The 20,073-nt window shown below is 40.9% G+C and overlaps 1 protein-coding gene across 2 annotated transcripts in view; it reads left to right on the top strand.

Annotated features, from left to right (window-relative positions):
* The window catches only part of GLG1 (golgi glycoprotein 1), a 154,213-nt gene that overhangs the window by 123,524 nt on the left and 10,616 nt on the right, over positions 1 to 20,073 (top strand). For both annotated transcript variants that reach the window (XM_061174354.1, XM_061174355.1), the window contains exons 11-20: positions 1,149 to 1,302; positions 3,121 to 3,258; positions 5,467 to 5,553; positions 7,664 to 7,726; positions 8,496 to 8,609; positions 9,448 to 9,536; positions 10,501 to 10,618; positions 11,834 to 11,926; positions 18,140 to 18,277; positions 19,646 to 19,769. In XM_061174354.1, the coding sequence (XP_061030337.1) occupies positions 1,149 to 1,302; positions 3,121 to 3,258; positions 5,467 to 5,553; positions 7,664 to 7,726; positions 8,496 to 8,609; positions 9,448 to 9,536; positions 10,501 to 10,618; positions 11,834 to 11,926; positions 18,140 to 18,277; positions 19,646 to 19,769 (1,118 nt within the window). The remainder of the gene's footprint in view (positions 1 to 1,148; positions 1,303 to 3,120; positions 3,259 to 5,466; positions 5,554 to 7,663; positions 7,727 to 8,495; positions 8,610 to 9,447; positions 9,537 to 10,500; positions 10,619 to 11,833; positions 11,927 to 18,139; positions 18,278 to 19,645; positions 19,770 to 20,073) is intronic.

A 20,073-nucleotide genomic window follows, 5' to 3' on the forward strand; every position in this document is an offset into this window, starting at 1 on the left:
GAAAAAAGGGGGAGGTAGATGAAATAGAAGTACATCTCTTATGGTCAGAATAACTGTTTATTGGCTGCAATCCCTCCCTCTTTCCATGTCTTATTTTCTCTTCCCACCTCCAGACCAGGCTGTTCCTCCTGCCTCCCAAGTTCATCTGCTTCCTGATTGTTTTAAGCCACTGTACTTTGGTCATTAATTATTTTTCTGGTGATTAATACATGTTTTACCCCCATACTTTACTGGAAAGAGATTACTTGAAGACTCAGTGTGTCTGTTTTGTTTCCTCAAGTTAACTCTTGAAAGGACTTCAGAAACTTGGGTGGGAGTTTCCCTGTGCTTACTCTGGCTATCTAAACCGAAATAACAGAGTGTTTACTGAGTTTATTACCTTGAAAAATTATGTTTTTCCTCTTCTGTAATTCCTTCATCCATGATCAAAAGATGCTTCACAATTTTTAAAGCTCCTTAAATATTAGCCTTCTTCCTCCCATTAAGTAGCCCTCCCCCAAAGTTGATAATATAATGTAGACAGAATGAAGTATCCATTGGTCTGATTTGGAGAGGCAGGAGGCTCATCACCTAATCCACTGTCTCCAGAGTCAAAGTTAAATGTCACGTTTTTTTAATTGATAAGCATGTTCAGGTAAACTAAAAATATAACTGCCTTACCTTGCATGGGAAGAAGAACTGGAACAGTTTTACTAGAAAAGAACTTGAGGAGGAGACTGTTTATCTTGTCCTTTCCTGATCTTAATGAACCTAGTGTATCAGGTGAGATTGACTTTTACTCACAGAAGAAGTACTGAGTAAAAGTTGTGAATTGCCTGGTGATTGCTACAACCCTTGTCTCATTTCAGCTAGGGCACGTTAATGCTGAGTCTGTTATTGTAATGCTGTGTGCCTCACATTGCGAAGATACCATCTTTGAGGCAGAACTTAAATCTTCTATATTAAGGATTAACAAACTTCTACACATTGACCACTGTGTGTTCATGAAGAACAAAATTCAGGAACGTACTTGTGCTTACCTGCTGTCTCCACTACCCTAGAAGTGATGGTCAACGGGTACCCAAACAAGCACCTTGCAGAAACCCTTAGTATGTCTTGGGAGGAAAGGTATAGTAAGAGTGGTTATCTCTTAACTCTTAACCTTATAGGCTGGACCCTGTCTTATACCGCAAATGCCAGGGAGATGCATCTCGTCTTTGCCACACCCACGGTTGGAATGAAACCAGTGAACTTATGCCTCCTGGAGCTGTGTTCTCTTGCTTATACCGACACGCCTACCGCACTGAGGAACAGGGCAGGAGGGTATGCACTCAATATTGACTTCATTTCTTCCTGTCATCATTTAATTCGTTTGCTGTGAATTGTTGTGATTCCTATCATCCTAGGAAAACTTTGTTAGTATATCTGGCGGGGAGGGGTTGCTGCACTAGTAGAAGCTTCTTCATTCAGTGAGTGTACATAGAATTGTTCTACCAGCTTCTTTCCATCTGATTTTATGTTTTTAACAAAATGAGGGGACATTTCCAGTTTTTCTTAAAATTACCAAAATCTAAATCACAAGTAGACAAATGCCACTACCCTAACTGTATTTAGCGTTAAAGATCCGTTGGAAGCTCTTAGCCAAGGTGTAAACGGTTCTTAGGCTTCTGCCCTTGGCAGCAGAGCCCATACTGCATGTATTGGTGAGGCCCCTCAGACAGCACACTCGTTGGAGCTACACCCTCCACGCCCCGCTCTCTTGGTATTTGTCTGCCCTGAGTACTGCCTCTTGTTGGGATATTTGTGTCTGCTTGGCTCTCAGGTAACATTTGTTGCCTTCTGATCCCATACTGACATGCTGCTTGCTCTCCAGGGTGGCCTTTTTAAGCCTTCTGAGATACTCTATTGCATTTCAGCCCTGCATTTGTTACAGAAAATATAGATGGTATTATTTCACAGGCATGTTTGCAAATACCCCTTCTGAGCTTAATGCAAAAGTCTGACCGTTTAGGATTCAGAATGAGGAGACTCAGACAGAAAGAAATGTCATACTTTAGTTACTGCAGTATTAACCCAGTTTTTATATTGCTATGTAAGAAAATATGGAAATTTGTTGTTACTTTTTTCTTCGTATAATGAGCCGGTCATTAATCACAGGAACTCCTAAATCCTAGCATCTTGGTAGTCACTATAGTAGGAGGTTCCTTGTCTTTGTAAATAAAGAAAGAGTTGGAATCTGGTATGCTGTCCTTTTAAAAAATAGGCTTCTTTTAAAAATCGAGGTTAAAGTCACATAACATAAAGTTAATCATTTTAGAAGGAAAAACTCAGTGGCATTTAGTACATTCACAAAGTTGTGCAACCACCACCTCTATCTACTTCCAAAATATTTCCATGTCTCCGAAAGGAAACTCCTATGCCGATTAAGCAGTTACTCTCTATCCCCACCATACCTCCCTCCAGATGTGTTGGCTCTTTTAGGAGGAGAGACTGACTGTACCTGTCAATGACAGCTTTCTCACAACTCTCCCCAAAATATTAGTTTTCATCTGTTTGACCCTCTGCTAATTCTCATTAACTTATCTAGAAGAGTCTGGTTATTACCTGAAGTAACTCTCACCTGCTTGTTCCGAGTTTAGGTAAATTTGAACTCAGTTCTCCTCACCCAAGTGTTTATTCTCTCTTGAATCAGACCCAGCATTCCACTCTACATTCATAGAGTAGTGGCAAATTAATTTTCCTAAACAAAAAACTGTCTACCTCATCTGAACAAATCCAGTTCATTTTTTAATTGACATATAGTTGATTTACAATATTATATTAGTTTCAGGTGTACAGCATAGTGATTCAGTCCTAATTCACCTTTATCAGGATACTCTGAGAAAAGAATATTGTTTCATACAGTATATTAGAAAATGCTGAATGTATTTATAATCGCATTCCTAGAGATAAAGGTGTTTAGAAGCATCCTAGAACATTTAATTTTTATTCTGGAAGAGATTCGAGGTATAAAGTTCGGTTCAAATAACTGTAAAGTTATTTGTTAGTTTCCTGACAATGGATTTGTTCTATCTAGTGTCTTTTGGTTTTGGTTTTGGTTTTGGTACCTTTGAAGTATTTTGCTTATTATTTCTCATGTAGCTGTCACGGGAATGCCGAGCTGAAGTCCAGAGGATCCTACACCAGCGTGCCATGGACGTTAAGCTGGATCCTGCCCTTCAGGATAAGTGCCTGATTGATCTGGGGAAATGGTGCAGTGAAAAAACAGAGACTGGACAGGTAGGTGACAAAGCTACCTATTTATGGTGTAGTAATAATAATAATGTTCATGATTAACATTTTATATAGACTACAAACACCATAAAATCCATCTCCATCAACTTCACAGGTGTGTGATTTGCTATATTATTCAGTGTTCTTCGTATAAGAAATCCTGAGGAAAATGTTCTCTTTGGTCTCTATAATTGTACTTTTCCAAAGCAGTTAGTTTGTTTCAATGTTATGGTTATTATGTTTTGTAATTGATTGTTTTCCCTCTTTGTGCTGCCTCTTAAAAAGCCTCGAGCCAAAGATAATACACCTGCTATGGCCTGCCTCTAGCAGGTGTATTAGATTTTGTGGTAGGCATTTTGTGTACTAACTTACTACCGGCTTCATTCCACTTTCCTTAACATATTTTCTTTCTCTTTTCTCTTTTTTACTCATTTTTGATTGATTTTATCTTGCCTTTTTTTTTTTTCTTTTCTCATTTTTGTAAGCTACATTAGGTCCTTTTGAGGGAAGGCAGAGTATAAATATATACATCGATATGCGAATACTGATATGCATGAATAGTATGCTTGCCCTACGACAGTCCTAGAAGAGATGTAGGAATGGCATTATTTTTTCCATTTAGTAATTGATACAGTTGAGGCTCAGAGGAATGAAGGGTATTGACTTACTTACCTAGAGCTCAGGTCTAATCCTAGCCAGGCATTTGTTCCATTTTATTATAACCTCTCCGTACAGGAAAGTGTAGAGAAGGAGCAGCCCCAAGAATTAATGTGCATGCTATAAATGGTTTCTTAGGATTTTGTGCCTAGTTAAAAAAAAAAAAAAAAGATATGTTGTTGCATTCTAGCAAATTAGGTGGGAAGGTAGCTTGTCTTTTAGATCAAGGCAGAGGAACCATGCAGTGAGGAATAGCTACTTATTTAAAGCCCCATTAATACTAGAAGGAGGCATGAGCGGTTCCATTTGTACCACTCCAAAACACCCTCTGGGATTAAACTAATGAAAGTCACACGTGCAGGAATTGCACATTTTTTAAAAGCAACATGATGCCTACTCAGATCTGTTGGGCCCGGGAATATCATTTTCAGCAGTCTGTTTCCTGGGCCTACTACAGTTCTGTCGAGTTTATTGTTAGGAAATGCCATATAGTTTAGCTTTCTGTTGCCTCTGTCTAATGAAACAAGGGATATGGTCATATGGAATCCCATGAAACAGTTTCCTTTCATACCCCCTGTAAAGTAACAGTGAGAAGGCTGCACTACATTACAGCCCATCACTGTGAAGCTAAACTTAGGAAAGGAGTCCATGAGTGGAATTTTTCCCTTAGCCATTTATCTCCTCCAAAAGTTGTATGCATTTTCCTTTAGGGTCCCCCCCTCCACACTCCCTTTCTGGCTCTTGTATAATTCCCACAATCCTTCTCCTCGCTTCCCATTCTAATTCTGAAACAGAGATTCTTGCAGAGTAGTAAGTTAAACTTGATCCTTTAACAGAGCCCTTTGCTGAGAAATAGCTGTTCATGTTCTTTGGGAAAGTAAGCTAATATAAAACTTAAAACCTCTAAGTCTCTAAAAGGAATAGCAATAGACTGATGTTACAAGGTAACTCTAGCTCAGTTTCCAAAGCCCAGGTGAGATAGCTTTTAGATACTCAAACCCTAGTGTGCTCGCTTGTTTTGCAGTTACCCTCAGAGGATCCTTTTATGTGGGTTAGGGTTAGAATCCCAGATTGATTTGCAGGAGCTATCAACTCTCTACTGTGTTTCAGACCCTGAAACTGGGTCCCAACCTACTGGCCCACGAAGAGTCATAGAATATGCCATATCTTTCACTGTGAATATTTTGTCCAATGATCATTATCAAAATGCAGGTTAGCAGGGTGCTGACAGAATGGAGTAAAGGCCTGATAAGATTTTTAGACTCTGAGGACACCTGAACATTGATTCTTGTTGGACTTATCAGTTTGGCCGTCTGGAGGATTTGCATGGCTGTTGTACCCCCTTGACCCTCTTAACCACCCTGACACATCAAATAATTATCTTTTCAAAAATCCCAGTTTGGGGACTCAAATAAAGCTCTAGCATTCTGTTCAGTGAAGTTGTTTAAAAGAAAAGAAAAGGAAGACCACTGAAAAGGAAGTGGACACTGGTATCTCATCTACCCTTGATTATTTGTATAATTGACAAATGCTAAGAGAGTGCCTTTTTATTTGCAGGAGCTTGAATGCCTCCAGGATCATCTTGATGACTTGGCTGTAGAGTGCAGAGATATAGTCGGCAACCTCACTGAGTTAGAATCCGAGGTAAGCAGTTTGCAGCTCATGGAAGGAGAGTGCCCTGTCAGCAGCCTTTCTTTTCTTCTTAGTTCTTTTGTTTCGAGACTCTTGAGAGTTCAGATTCCCTGTAGAACAAAAGAAACCTTGTCAGATTCTCTGTTTGCTTTTTAAAGAAGAATATCGTGATGCTTCTTGAACCCCTTTCCTCATTTCTGTAGCTAAACACTGCATTTAGCCCTTCGGTTTTCTTCATAAATTAGAATTATCACAGTGACAAGACCAATCTTTTTTCCCCCTTTAAGAAAAGATAACAGCTATACTTCAAATCCCTTAATCACATTCAAGAATAGTCCAAGCATTCCTATTCTGTCATCCTTAGCTCTTTCAATTAGGTCATTTGGTAATGTTTTTTTGTTTTGTTTTTTTAACTAATTTATTTATTTATGGCTGCATTGGGTCTTCTTTGCTGCGCGTGGGCTTTCTCTAGTTGAGGCGAGCAGGGGCTACTCTTGGTTGTGGTGCACAGGCTTCACATTGTGGTGGCTTCTCTTGTTGTGGAGCACGGGCTCTAGGCGTGTGGGCTCAGTAGTTGCGGCTCGCGGTCTCTGGAGCACAGGCTCAGTAGTTGTGGCTCACGGGCTTAGTTGCTCCGCGGCATGTGGGATCTTCCCCGACCATGGATCGAACCTGTGTTCCCTCCCATTGGCAGGTGGATTCTTAACCACCGTGCCACCAGGGAAGTCCCCATTTGGTAATGTTTGTGTGTCCACTGAAATAAAATAAAAGCCTGGGATTTGCAGTTAAACATGGAAGATTGAATATTATTCCATGTTTATACCTGTTCCATCCTAAAACTCACTAAAGTACAAAAAATGAGATTAAAAAGAAACCTCATAAGCATAGGCATACTGTTTGAAATACAGAGAGTATTGGGGGGGGCAGTTAAAATGTGAGAATTGTCTTGTAGGGCCAGAAATCAGGGAAACAGGGAATAGCTATTTTTTTTAATAAGCCTTTTAGAGCTATTTAAGTTGTCAAAATAGGCAATACATAAAATTACATTTCTTAGGGTCTTTTTTTCTTTCTATTTTTCAAAAATGCATTGCCTTCTTTTATCTTGTGTCATCTCCTGTCTCATTCTCGTTGTCCTTGAGGGCTGATGAGGATCTTCTGGGGTGTGTAACTCTTTAAAGGAAGATATTGTTTCAGCAGCTGATGCTGCACAGCAGTTACTCTGAAGGCAGTTGGCGTGTGTTCCTGAGAGGTAGTAGTTTGTCGTCTGGTTCGAGGACAGGATGATAGATGTCAGTTGCTCCTGTTTTCATTTTGAACTGCTTAGCTTTGGGGAAAAATTCCAAAGGCTTTACATACTCTAATATTATTTTTATGTTTATTTTTTATTTTATTTTATTTATTTTTTATTGGGGTAGAGTTGTTTATACTCTAATATTATTATTATTATTATTATTATTATTTTTATTTTTTTAGACGGAGAAGGGAGGGAGACTGTGGGTTAAGTCCTCTCATAGACTTTTTTTTAAAACATTATTTATTTATTTATGGCTGTGTTGGGTCTTCGTTTCTGTGCGAGGGCTTTCTCTAGTTGCGGCGAGCGGGGGCCACTCTTCATCGCGGTGCGCGGGCCTCTCACTATCGCGGCCTCTCTTGTTGCGGAGCACAGGCTCCAGACGCGCAGGCTCAGTAGTTGTGGCTCACGGGCCTAGTTGCTCCGCGGCATGTGGGATCTTCCCGGACCAGGGCTCGAACCCGTGTCCCCTGCATTGGCAGGCGGATTCTCAACCACTGCGCCACCAGGGAAGCCCCCTCTAATATTATTTTTAAATGTTTTTTTCTCCCCACAGTTCTTACTTCTGTCTTCTCTCTTGCTCAAGCATGAGGGGAATCTGCCTCTAGAAAACTTGCCTTTCAAAGTATAATGAAGGAGCATTAGAGGAGTAACGTAGAACTGCTGTTCTGTCTGTGCTGGAGCCATATAACCGAACTACTGGAATAGTTTCCAAATGTACATATTGGAATATTTACCCATCAGATGATACTGATTCAGAGAAAGAAACTGCTCCTCCCCCACCCCTGGCTCTTTCTAAAGCAGAATTACTGATATTTTAATCTTCTGCAGGATATTCAAATAGAAGCCTTGCTGATGAGAGCCTGCGAGCCCATAATTCAGAACTTTTGCCACGTAAGTGATGTCTAGAGGAACAAGGGTTAGAAACAGAACCAATTTCACTGGGGCTCTGGCTCCCACGTGTATTGAACTCATCTCTGTCTTCAGCTCACATTGCTCCGAAGTGATAACCAACTTTCACCAGTTAAAGTTGAAAATGTAAACATCAAGAGGGGCCACCATCCTGGGAAACCTTTTTTGCTTACCCCTCGTAGGTGACCAGATCGTTGGTTAACAGCACTTGCTGAGATGCCCTTTGTAAGGAAAGAGGGGAGGGGGAAGCCCCATTAGTAGGGCTGAATTGCTTCTGATACATACAGCCAGGATTTGTTAACAATAACGTGGTTTCCCCTTCCAGCTCTCTCCTTGTACCTGATGTTGAGGGAATTCCGTTACTTTATTACTTTTAGTCACTTACGGAACTACCTAAATTGTGGGATTGAAACACACCCAGGAACCATAAGGATCTGACAATCAGCAGACAATGTTAGATATTATCCCTAAAGCCAGCTGCCAGCATCATATAAGGAAAGGAGTTAAAAGACCTGCATAGTACATGTTCTTGTTGGAGCTTCACGCAGGGAGGGCAACTTGCTGCGTAAATTTTATTCCCCTGAGTGTTGATCCTTTGTAATGTCTCAGACTTATTTTGACATAATTTGTGATGTGTCTTATTTGTAAAGGCTCTAGAATCAATCTCGTTTGCATTTTTTTATGGGCTGGGGTGCAGGCTTTGTTTACTAATGGTTACAAATGAAGTGTAAATGTGCACTACCTTCCCCAGGATGTAGCAGATAACCAGATAGACTCTGGAGACTTGATGGAGTGTCTCATACAGAACAAACACCAGAAGGATATGAATGAGAAGTGCGCCATTGGAGTCACCCACTTCCAGCTGGTCAGTAACACCTGGCACATCCTTCTTGTCTTGACTGCTTGGATGGTTACTGAATCCCTTCCTCTTTCAGAACATCAGAGCACCTCTTCTGTGAAAAATCATTTTTTCCAAATATCTGTTCAGTGCAGCAGCCCAAATGTGTATCAGTACACTAGAATCTAAGCCATTTTTTCTTTTAAATCATACTACCCAGGTCTGGCATTTGAATAAGAAGGTTAAACCATAGTCTTCATAGTTACCACATGTCTAAAGGAAGTATTTCTGATAAAGCAAGCACTTCCTTCCTAGAAGGGTGAAATCCAGTCATCTATGTAAAATTGACCTCTTCTTGGGGCACCTAGCCTCCCTGACTGCCTTCCCCAAATGGTACTGAGGGCCTCTGGACTGTGGGCACTGGGAGACAGGGGGGAACAGACAAACCCTGCCCTTGTCGACTTGTTTACATTCTTGTGAAAGAAAGATGCAAAAATACATTTACAAATAAATACAGAGTTTCAGGTGAGCCTGTGAGGAAAAATAAAGCAGTGTAAGGCCTGCAGGGTGATGGAGAAAAGGGACTTGAGAAGGAGGTATTTGAATAGAAGCGTCAAGAAAAGTGAGGGAGCAAACCATGGGAAGATCTGGGGGAAGAGTCACAGCCTGTGTGTGACTGGAAGCTGGTGTGCCCGGAGCAAAAGATGCCGTGGGGAGCTTAGCAGATCATGAAGTCAGAGAGACAGAGTTGTGCAGGCCTGGAAAGCTAGCCGCTGCAAACGGTATATGAACACACTTACACCCAGTGCTGCTGATTAGACCTTGTCACAGAGCTTCTGATTTTCTTTTTCATCATCTTTTTTAGGTGCAGATGAAGGATTTTCGGTTCTCTTACAAGTTTAAAATGGCCTGCAAAGAGGACGTGTTGAAACTTTGTCCCAACATAAAGAAGAAGTACGTAGCTTTTAACTGATTCATTCTGCTTCCCTAAAGTCCCTCTTAGCTACTGAATGAGTATCCAAGATGTCAGGTGGCCTGCTGCTATCTGACAGGATTAGCCCTGCAGGCCTCCTGCACCCTCCTTTGGTAGTATGGCCAAACACTTGGATTGTCTAGACATATCCTCTTTATAGCAGCCTAGAGCCACACCTGGTGGTGGTAGTTCTGATATGGAGAGCCTATGTCCTAAAGGAGCATTTTTAATTTTTCCAGGTTCAGACTATCTAACTGATGAAGCACACACAGATTGTGTACTTAGAGGAGCACCTTGCAGTGTGAATATGAGGTTAACTGATTTCCTCGGAACATCATTCCATCATGTCATCTCTTCAGGGAAGCAGCAGAGGCTTTCACTGAGTTAGAGATGTAGTGAAGAAACAAAAGCTGTATTCATTTAAGAATTAGGTGTTAATGAGGAGAGTGATGAGCTTTTATAGCATGGCTGCCCAAATTCTTCCATGCTGCTCTTTGCAAAGGTGCATTTCTAGAACACATTTCCCCTCATATAAACCAAGTTCCTGTGTTTGCTTAGATTTCTGTACTATTCAGGAATGATTTTCTCAGTATATCAAAGACACTGTCCAGAGTTAAGAGTAGAGTAGCATTCGTCTCTGGTCACATGTTTTCATCAAAACAAGCGTTGAACTGTCCTTGCACACATGTCCCCTCTCTGGCCTCCCCACCAGCCAGGAATGTTGTCTGCATTTGAGCTGTGGCCCAACTTTTATGACATATACAGACAAATTGCTGGTTTTAGCTCTCTGAAAACACAGTGAGGCTTACAGGAATGGCATTCAAAAACATGGTAAAGGGGTTCCTGGGTTCTGGGGGGATGGTGTGGCCCCTGCCCCAGCCCAGTTCTCGGCCATCTGCCTTTGTGTGGCTCCAGCCAGTCTCAGGCGTCTTCTTTCCTTGGCAGGGTGGACGTGGTGATCTGCCTAAGCACCACCGTGCGCAATGACACTCTCCAGGAAGCCAAGGAACACAGGGTGTCCCTGAAGTGCCGCAAGCAGCTGCGGGTGGAGGAGCTGGAGATGGTAACGCCGCAGAGCACAACCTCTGGTCCAGAAACCACAGGGCAGGGCTTAGAGAGTTAGGTGAAGGGTGAAGGCAAACTGAAAGATTTTAGCCACAAGCGTGATGGTTAAGACTTGGAGCTGCGTGCTAAAATTTTACCATAGGACAGCTTCTTGTTTCCCTTTTTTTCAATGATAAAGTATTTTTTTACCACACATAACTGGAAGTCCAGCTGTAAGACAAGCTGTAAGCATGTGATGTAGTCATTGCATCAGTAATGTCCTCGAGGATCGAGGGTCTCTCCCTCTCCAGTCTGCTGCCTTGGACACCAGCTTCATTGTTACGGCTGGTTTCCCTCATGGCCGCACAATGGCTGCCTGCAACAACTGAGCCACCTGTTGCAATATTCATCTCCAGCAGGAAAATAGGAACAAGAGAAGACTGCCCCCAGCACGAAATAAAGGTCCCTCTCCTCAATTTGATTGTGTCAGTTTGAGATCTGTGCTCCATCCCCCATCAGGGGATGCGCTTACTGATGAGCTTACTGATAATCAAGGTGAGGTGGATGTCGGGAAGCCACCCACAGTGTGCACTGTGAGAGGACACTTCTTTTCACTGTACTTTTGAGGATAAGCCCAAGCCACATTAAGACAGCTAAAAATATATTTTAATATGTTTTGTATTGTGAATCATACTTCACCTCACTCTAAGCAAAAACTAGTAATGGACACCAGGTATTATTAATATCCCCAAAGTTGCAGTACCAGATTTTCACATACGGAGGTAGTGATTCTGTGGTAATTATGTTTAAGTGGAACTGGCCTAAACATACTTCTATAATAGAAACTTTGGGTCCTCAGATTTGAACCTGGCTCTTTCAGTAAAATAATAATAATAATAAAAGTAGAGTCCTACATCTGTATAATGGTTTTAGCTTTCAAAGTGGTTTCCACATCATACTATCTTATTTCATCGCACAGCAGTCCTGTGAAGGGGTCAGAGTAGATGGTAGCATTTCATTTTGCAAACAAAGGCCAAGGCCTTGTAGCTAGATAGTGGCAGAACTGAAACTCAATCCTACTTCTCCGTTTACTGCAGTGACCACACTGCTGCCCTTAGCTGTGTAGAAGTTATGGCCACCAGACAAGATCCAATCAACAAATAAATATGTAGAACATTTGATCTCTCCAGCTTAGAGTAAGCTCACTTTTCCATGCTGGTTCCCCCTCATACAGACAGAGGACATCCGTCTGGAACCAGATCTGTATGAAGCCTGCAAGAGTGACATCAAGAACCACTGTTCCACTGTGCAATATGGCAATGCTCAGGTAACTTTTTGTTTTTATTTTTTAATTGTAAAGGTAATGTGAAGGTACCTTTTTAATAATTAATTCCGTGCTGGTGAGATAGGCCCCATCACATCCTATCCAGCCTGATCATCCCTTCTTAAGCTATGCCAGGCTGCTTTTCCCAAACAGACTACTTTTGCTCACCTTCATTCCTCTTTGTCACCTACTCTCTTCCCTCTTTCAGGTTACCTTGTCCTCCCCGGCCTTGTCTGCCTAGTAAACTCCTGATTATCCTTCAAATGCCTTCTCCTCTCTATAGCTTTCCCAACACTCTGCACCTCCAAAGTTAATTATTCCCTCATATGATCCCATTGCACAGAAGTTCTTAACTAGAGGTCACGTAAGAACCATCATGGGAGGTTTTTTTTCCTAATTCACAGAACAGGACCCTACCCAGAATCGTCAGGAATGAAATGCAATCAAGTGTTTTTTTGGTTTTGTTTTTAATGTTCTTCCATTGACTCATCTACCTCTTCTAGTTCAGGGCATTGCCAGGTGCTTTAGCCTTTGAGATATGGCTTTGTTGTCCTCTAGTATCTGCTGTTGGTGATGCGAAGTCTGATGTCAATCTGATTCTCATTTCTGTGTAGTTAATCTACCTCTGAGTTTTCTCTTTATCTTTAATGATCTGTAATTTCACTGTGATATAATTAGATATGGTTTTTGTTTTCATTATCCTGGTTGGCTCATTCAGTCTCAGAATTCATGTCTTACTTCAGTTCTAGGAAATTCTCAAACCTTTGAAATATTGCCTTCCTTTTCCTTCCTTCTGGAACTCCTGTTAGACATTTGGAGCATCTGAATCTGTCCTCCATGCCTCTCACTTTTTCTTTTATGCTTTTCATTTCTTCATCTCTCTGTACTACACTGAGGTAATTTTTCAGTTCTGTTTCCCAGCTTCATAATTTATCCTTTAGCACTTTCCATTCTGCTCTTTAGAGAGACTACCAGTTGGGTTTTATTTTTCATTTCTTTTTTTTTTTTTTCCTCATATAGTGTATGTATTTTATTAGAGAGCATTCCCAATTCCTTCCACCCATCCCTTGTGACATTGCTGTTATTCATTTTTTATGCATATGCTATGATCACCCAGTACATTGTTATTAGGCAGTTATCAGATCAATTAAGAATAAGAAAAATAAATCATTTTTTTCATTTTTTTCCTTCTCTAATGCTCTTCCTTTCTTTATGTAGATCCAAGGTTTTGACCTATATATTTTCCCTTCTGCCCAAAGAACTTCTTTTTTAACATTTTTTTTTTTTACAAGGTGCATGTATGTGCAATGAATTCCCTGTTTTTGTTTGTGTGAGAAAGTCTATCTTCTGTTCATTTTTGAAGAACAGTTTTGCTGGATATAGAATTCTAGGTTGCTGGATATTTTTTTCTTTCAGTACTTTAAATATTTCACTTCACACTGTTTTCTGCATAGTTTCTGATGAGAGGTCCATGTAATTCTTGCATCTGTATATTAGTTTCGTAGAGCTGCCAAATTACCACAGACTGGTGCCTTAAAACAAATTTATTATTTCACAGTTCTGGAGGCCTGAAGTCTGAAATCAAGGTGTTGGCAAGACTGCTTTCTTTCCTAAGGCTCCAGGGCAGAATGCTTCCTTGCTTTTTCCATCTTCTGGTGGTTCCAGTCCTTGACTTGGGGCTGCATGATTCCAGTCTCTGGCTCCATCTTCTCATGACCTTCTCCTCTGTGTCTCTCCTTTGTGTATTATTTATATTTTCTTATTCTTATAAACTTATAAAGGCATTTACATTAGATTTAGGGCCCATCCAGATAACTCAGGATGATCTCATTTTGAGATTCCTCACTTAATTGCTTTTGCAAAGAATTTTTTTCCCTAATATTCACATTCACGGCTACGGGTTTAAGACTTATACATATCTTTTGGGGAACCAAAATTCAATCTACTAAAATCTCTTTCTCTATAGATAAGGTGTTTTTCCCCTCATATTATCATTTATTTAGGTTTTCTTATTGGTTTATATCTGCAATGATTTTTAGTTTTTGGTGTACAGTTTTTCTACATCTTTTGTCACATTTATCCCTATGTACTTTATATTTTCTGATGCTATTTAATCTTGTAGTTGATTTCTAATCTCACAGTGTTGTGGTCGGAAAAGATGCTTGATATGATTTCAGTTTTCTTAAATTTACCGAGGCTTGCTTTATGGCCCCTCATGTGGTCTATCCTGAAGAATGTTCCATGTGCACTTGAAAAGAATGTGCATTCTGCTCCTTTCGGATGGAATGCTCTATAAATATAAGTTAAGTCCATCTGGTCTAATGTGTCATTTAAGGCCTATGTTTCCTTATTGATTTTCTGTCTGTCCATTGATGTAAGTGTGGTGTTAAAGTCCCCCACTATTATTGTATTACTGTTGATTTGTTCTTTTAAGGCTGTTAGCATTTGCCTTATAGATTGAGGTACTCCTATGTTGGGTGCATATATATTTACAATTGTTATATCTTCTTGGAGTGATCCCTTGATCATCACGTAGTGTCCTTCTTTGTCTCTTGTAATAGTCTTTAAAGTCTATTTTGTCTGATGAGTATTGCTACTCCAGCTTTCTTTTGATTTCCATTTGCATGGAGTACCTTTTTCCATACCCTCACTTTCAGTCCGTATGTGTCCCTAGATCTGAAGTGGGTCTCTTATAGATGGCATATATATGGGTCTTGTTTTTGTATCCATTCAGCCAGTCTATGTCTTTTGGTTGGAGCATTTAATCCATTTACATTTAAGGTAATTACCGATATGTATGTTCTTATTGCCATTTTGTTAATTGTTTTGGATTAGTTTTTGTAGGTCTTTTTGCTTCCCTTCCTCTTTTGTTCTCTTCTCTCGTGATTTGATGACAGTCTTTAGTGTTGTGTTTGGATTCCTTTTTCTTCTTTGTGTGTATATCTATTGTAGATTTTTGGTTTGTGGTTACCCTGAGGTTTTGATATAGCAGTCTATATATATACACAAGATTGTTTTAAGTTGCTGGTCTCTTAATTTCCAAAGCATTTCCAATATCCTGCATTTCTACTCTCCTCTTCTCATGACTGCTGGTTTTGATACCATATTTGTGGTTGATTTCCTACCTTTACTGTATGTTTGCCTTTACTGGTGAGCTTTCCCATTCGTATTTTCCTTGTTTGTAGTTGTGGCCTTTTCTTTTCTGCTTAAGAGAAGTTCCTTTAGCGTTTGTTGTAAAACTGGTTTGGTGGTGAATTCTCTTAGCTTTTGCTTATCCGGAAAGCTTTTGATTTCTCCATCAAATCTGAACGAGAGCCTTGTTGGGTAGAGTATTCTTGGTTGTATGTTTTTCCTTTTCATCACTTTAAATGTATCATGCCAGTCTCTTCTGGCCTGCAGGGTTTCTGCTGAAAAATCAGCTGATAACCTTTGGATTAGTTGGGAATGGGAATTCTCTTGTATGTTATTTGTTGCTTTTCCCTTCTTGCTTTTAATATTTCCTGCTTGTCTTTAATTTTTGTCAATTTGATTAATATGTGTCTCGGTGTGTTCCTCCTTGGGTTTATCCTGCCTGGAATTCTCTGCATTTCCTGGACTTGGGTGACTGTTTCCTTTCCCATGTTAGGAAAGTTTTCAGCTATCATCTTTTCAAATATTTTCTCAGGTCCTTTCTCTCTCTCTTCTCCTTCTGGGACCCTTATAATGCAAATGTTGGTGCATTTAATGTTGTCCCAGAGGTCTCTTAAACTCTCCTCATTTCTTTTCGTTCTTTTTTTTTTTTTTAATTCTGTTCTGCAGCAGTGATTTCCACCATTCTGTCTTCCAGCTCACTTATCTGTTCTTCTGCCTCATTTATTCTGCTATTGATTCCTTCTGGTGTATTTTCATTCCAGTTATTATATTGTTCATCTCTGTTTGTTTCTTCTTTATATCTTCTAGCTCTTTGTTAAACATTTCTTGTATCTTCTCAGTCTGTAACTCCATTGTTTTTCCGAGATCTTGGATCATCTTTACTATCATTACTCTGAATGTTCTTTTCAGGTAGATTGCCTGGCTCCACGTTACTTAGTTGTTCTTCTGGGGTCTTATTTTCCTTCGTCTGGAACATATTCCTCTGCCATCTCATTTTGTCAAACTTTCTGTGTTTGTGGTCCCACAGGCTTCAGGATTGTAGTTCCTCTTGCTTCTGGCGTCTGCCTCCTGGTGGGTGAGGCTGGGCTAAGAGGCTTGTGCAGGTTTCCTGGTGAGCAGGGCCATCTCAGTGGGGTGTGTTTAGAGGTAGCTGTGGGCTCAGGAAGACTTTAAGCAGCCTGTCTGTTGATGGGTGGGGCTGTGTTCCTGCCCCATTGGTTGTTTGGCCTGAGGCGTCCCAGCACTGGAGCCTAAGGGCTGTTGGGTGGGGGCCATGTCTTGGTGTCAAAATGGTGGCCTCTGGGACAGCGCACGCCAATGAGTACTGCTCAGTATCTCCGCCACCAATGTCCTTGTCCCTGCAGTGAGCCACAGCTACCCCCTGCCTCTCTAGGAGACCCTTCAAGTCCAGCAAGTAGGTCTGGCCCAGGCTCCTATGAAGTCACTGCTTTTTCCCCTGGGTCCTAGTGCACACAAGACCTTGTGTGCACCCTCCAATAGTGGAGTTTCTGTTTCCCCCAGTCCCGTGGCGTTCCTGTGATCAAGCCCTGCTGGCCTTCAAAGCCAAATGTCTGCGTGCTCCTCCTCCCGATGCCAGACCCCCAGGCTGGGGAGCCTGAGGTGGGGCTCAGAACACTCACTCCTATGGGAGAACCTCTGTGATATACTTATTTTCCAGTTTGTGGGTCGCCCACCCAGTGGGTATAGGGTTTGATTGTATCATTAATGCGCCCTTCCTACCATCTCACTGTGGCTTGTCTTTGGAAGTAGACTATCTTTCTTGGTAGGTTCCAGTCTTTTTTGATGATTGTTCAGCAGTTAGTTGTGATTTTGGTGTTTTTGCGAGTGGAGGTGAGCTCAGGTCCTTCTACTCCACCGTCTTGTCCCCTTCGCTTATTTTTCATTTGTAACATCTCTAATTGGTTCTTCTCATAACTACCTGTTCTTGATTCTTGTTTACTATTTTCTTCTCTGTTGTTCAGAAGATATTAAATATACGTTTGATTGCTCTGTTGCCTTTTCCCCTCAGTTTTGAGGCCTTGATTTATTTTGTTTATCATCTTTCTTACGTTATTAGTGTTCCTTAACTGCAGTTGACCCTTGAACAGCATGGGGTTAGGAGTGCTGCACGTCCACATAGTTACAAACCTGTGTATAGTGTCAGCCCTCCATATATGTCAGGCCCTCCCTATCTGAAGTTCCACATCCACAGATTCAACCAGTCACAGATCGTGTAGTACTGTAGTGTTTACTATTGAAAAAAATTCTCATATAAGTGGACCTGCGTAGTTCAAACCCTTGTCATTGAAGGGTCAACTGTATTTGGTGATTCTTGGTTGTGCCTTGAGGATTTCATAGAAGTCTCATGACTACATGCTACAGCCCTAGCTACTGCAGCTTCCCATCTGCTTTCTTTCTTTATCTTTTTTTTATAGTAGCTAAAAGTTTGTTGTAGGGAAGGGGAGGTTTTAGGATACACCTAATTCACTATCTTAAAATCTATCCCATGGCACTTTATTCTTTTATGTTAACTCACTCATCTTTTTTATTGTAGTTGTTTGTTTATATAACTTTGCCCTGTGTGACTATATAGTCTTCAAAGGTAAGGATTGAGTCTCATTCATAGCTGGCATCTAATGCTCTGTTCTCATGTGGTAAATGGTGAGTTGAACTGAACTTCCTGGCTTGTGCTTACTGTCGAGTCAGAGTTATTGCTCCAGGGAAAGGCAGAGAGCCTGATGTATGCTCCAAAAGGAATCTTGACAAGGAATAGCCCTGGAAGGAAGAAGAAACTAGGAATCTTGAGAGGGTTTCCTTCCCCTTAGACTCCAGTACAACCTGCTCTTTATACAGCCTGCTCTAATTTTTATACATTTGGTTTGCTATTAGCCCTGGGGTTGTAAATCTATAAATATCATTCTCCTTTGTGAGGAAATCCTGATTCCTATTACCTAGGAATTAGAAATGAAAGGTACCTGTATAGAAAAGTGAGGAATGTACTAAGAACTTAATGCTTCAGTCAGAAAACATGGATTATCAATACCTGATCCACCTCTTAACTTGCCCGTAACTGTTATGCCCTAGATTATTGAATGTCTGAAAGAAAACAAGAAGCAGCTGAGCACCCGTTGCCACCAGAAAGTCTTTAAGCTGCAGGAGACAGAGATGATGGACCCAGAACTAGACTATACACTCATGAGAGTCTGCAAGCAGATGATAAAGGTAAGGGACCCAAAACCAAGGGTTGAGCACAGGGTAAGTCAACGTAACAAAAACACAAACTTCTTTAAATTTCAGAGAAAATTCATACAATCTCTCAATGTCAACCTGTTTTATACAACTACGGCTGTGGTTCTCGAAGTCTGGTCCCTAGACCTGCAGCGTCAGCACCACCTGGGAACTTACAAAGTCTCAGGCCCCACCCCGATCTCTGAGTCAAGCTCTGGGAGTGGCGCCTTCTGTTTTCACAAGCCCCTGGGGGTTCCAATGAACTCAAGTTTCAGAACCACTAAGCTAAGATAGCTAACCTCACTTTGACCTGAGGAACAAGTAAATAGATGTCCATTAAATATGTGATCGGTTTTGAGCGCGGTTGGTGGTAGGTATACTGAGGAAGCCACTATCAAATGTCCTGATCGTCCATCTATCACCATCAAAGGCTTTTTTTGTTCTACAGGTTGTTTTGCTTCATTTACTTCTCCAGTAAATGCCCCCTGCAGCAGGGCTGACTGGAGAACCTGGATGTCAGTTCCTGGATCTGTCCACACGTACAAAGAGATTAAACTTAAAGTGCTAACCCCTTATTTCAGCTTCCCTTTAAAATAAAATGATACTCCTCACCCTATCAATAAACTCCAAAGAGAATTGTGAAAGTTAGAAGTCTCTTTAGCTGGGTCTGGAAGAATTGAGTCCTCTGTAAAAGTGGAAATGTTAGGCTCTGATTTGAGGGAGGTTTGTAAGATTTTGATGACTTCTCTAAAAATCAGTCAGCAATCCATGTCCCCATATTAAGATAACAGTGGACTATAATTAATAGGCTGTGGATTAGCAGATAGAGATGGAGTTTATCGCTAGTCCAAAATGAATCTCTGACTTCAAGGACACTAACAAGTGTACAGGGGCTGGCCCCACAGGATTTGGTAGGATTATAGCCCCTCTGGTTAAAGGGTGAACCAGATAGGTCCTGCCCCCACATCCCTGTTCACACTGGTTGCTGGGTAATTCCTAAATTTCCCATTGGGATTGGGTAGATGTGGCTTGAGGGCTATGTGGTCACCTGGTACAATGTTACGTTCATGCATAAACAGTATGTAAGCTTACGAGAGGCCGTGTAATGTAGCATAGTCATGTAAGTAGGGGATCCATCCTATCCAAAATAGGAAACAGGTAGGAGAAAGAAATGTGAGAAATATAGTAGAGAACAGATAAAGGGGAACTTGAGGCTGGGTGATTATTCAGGCTTACCATTTCTTGTCCCAAGTAATACCTTTAGGTTCTGTCATAAGCTCCCCAAAAGATGTAAGATTGATAAATATGGTGTTAATTGCCATATTTGGGTAACTACTTTTATAAAACTTTGTTTCTTTGCAGAGATTCTGTCCAGAAGCGGATTCCAAAACTATGTTGCAATGCTTGAAGCAAAATAAGAACAGTGAATTGATGGATCCCAAATGCAAACAGATGATAACCAAGCGCCAGATCACCCAGAACACTGGTAACATTTTGGCATGGCTTTTCTGGTCCTGCTGGGTATGGCTTGAAAGGAATTGAGTGGGCATATACTTGCCTAATTAAATTAAAGGTGCTTTGTTGCTCATGAATGTTAAGGAAAGAGTCTGGATGTAATGAGCAAAGTGACTTACTTCTTCCTTGAAGAGCATCTAGAAGAACAGAATGAAAGTCATGGGAAAGAGGAGGCTGAAAACATAGGAAACTTGCCTTTGAAGGGTGTACAAGACGAATTAGGGCCAAAGTTCATTGAAAAGTCTAGAAATTTAGTAAAACTTCACGCATGTGGC

The sequence above is a fragment of the Eubalaena glacialis genome, chromosome 18 (genome assembly GCF_028564815.1).
Source record: "Eubalaena glacialis isolate mEubGla1 chromosome 18, mEubGla1.1.hap2.+ XY, whole genome shotgun sequence".
Lineage (NCBI taxonomy): Eukaryota > Metazoa > Chordata > Mammalia > Artiodactyla > Balaenidae > Eubalaena > Eubalaena glacialis.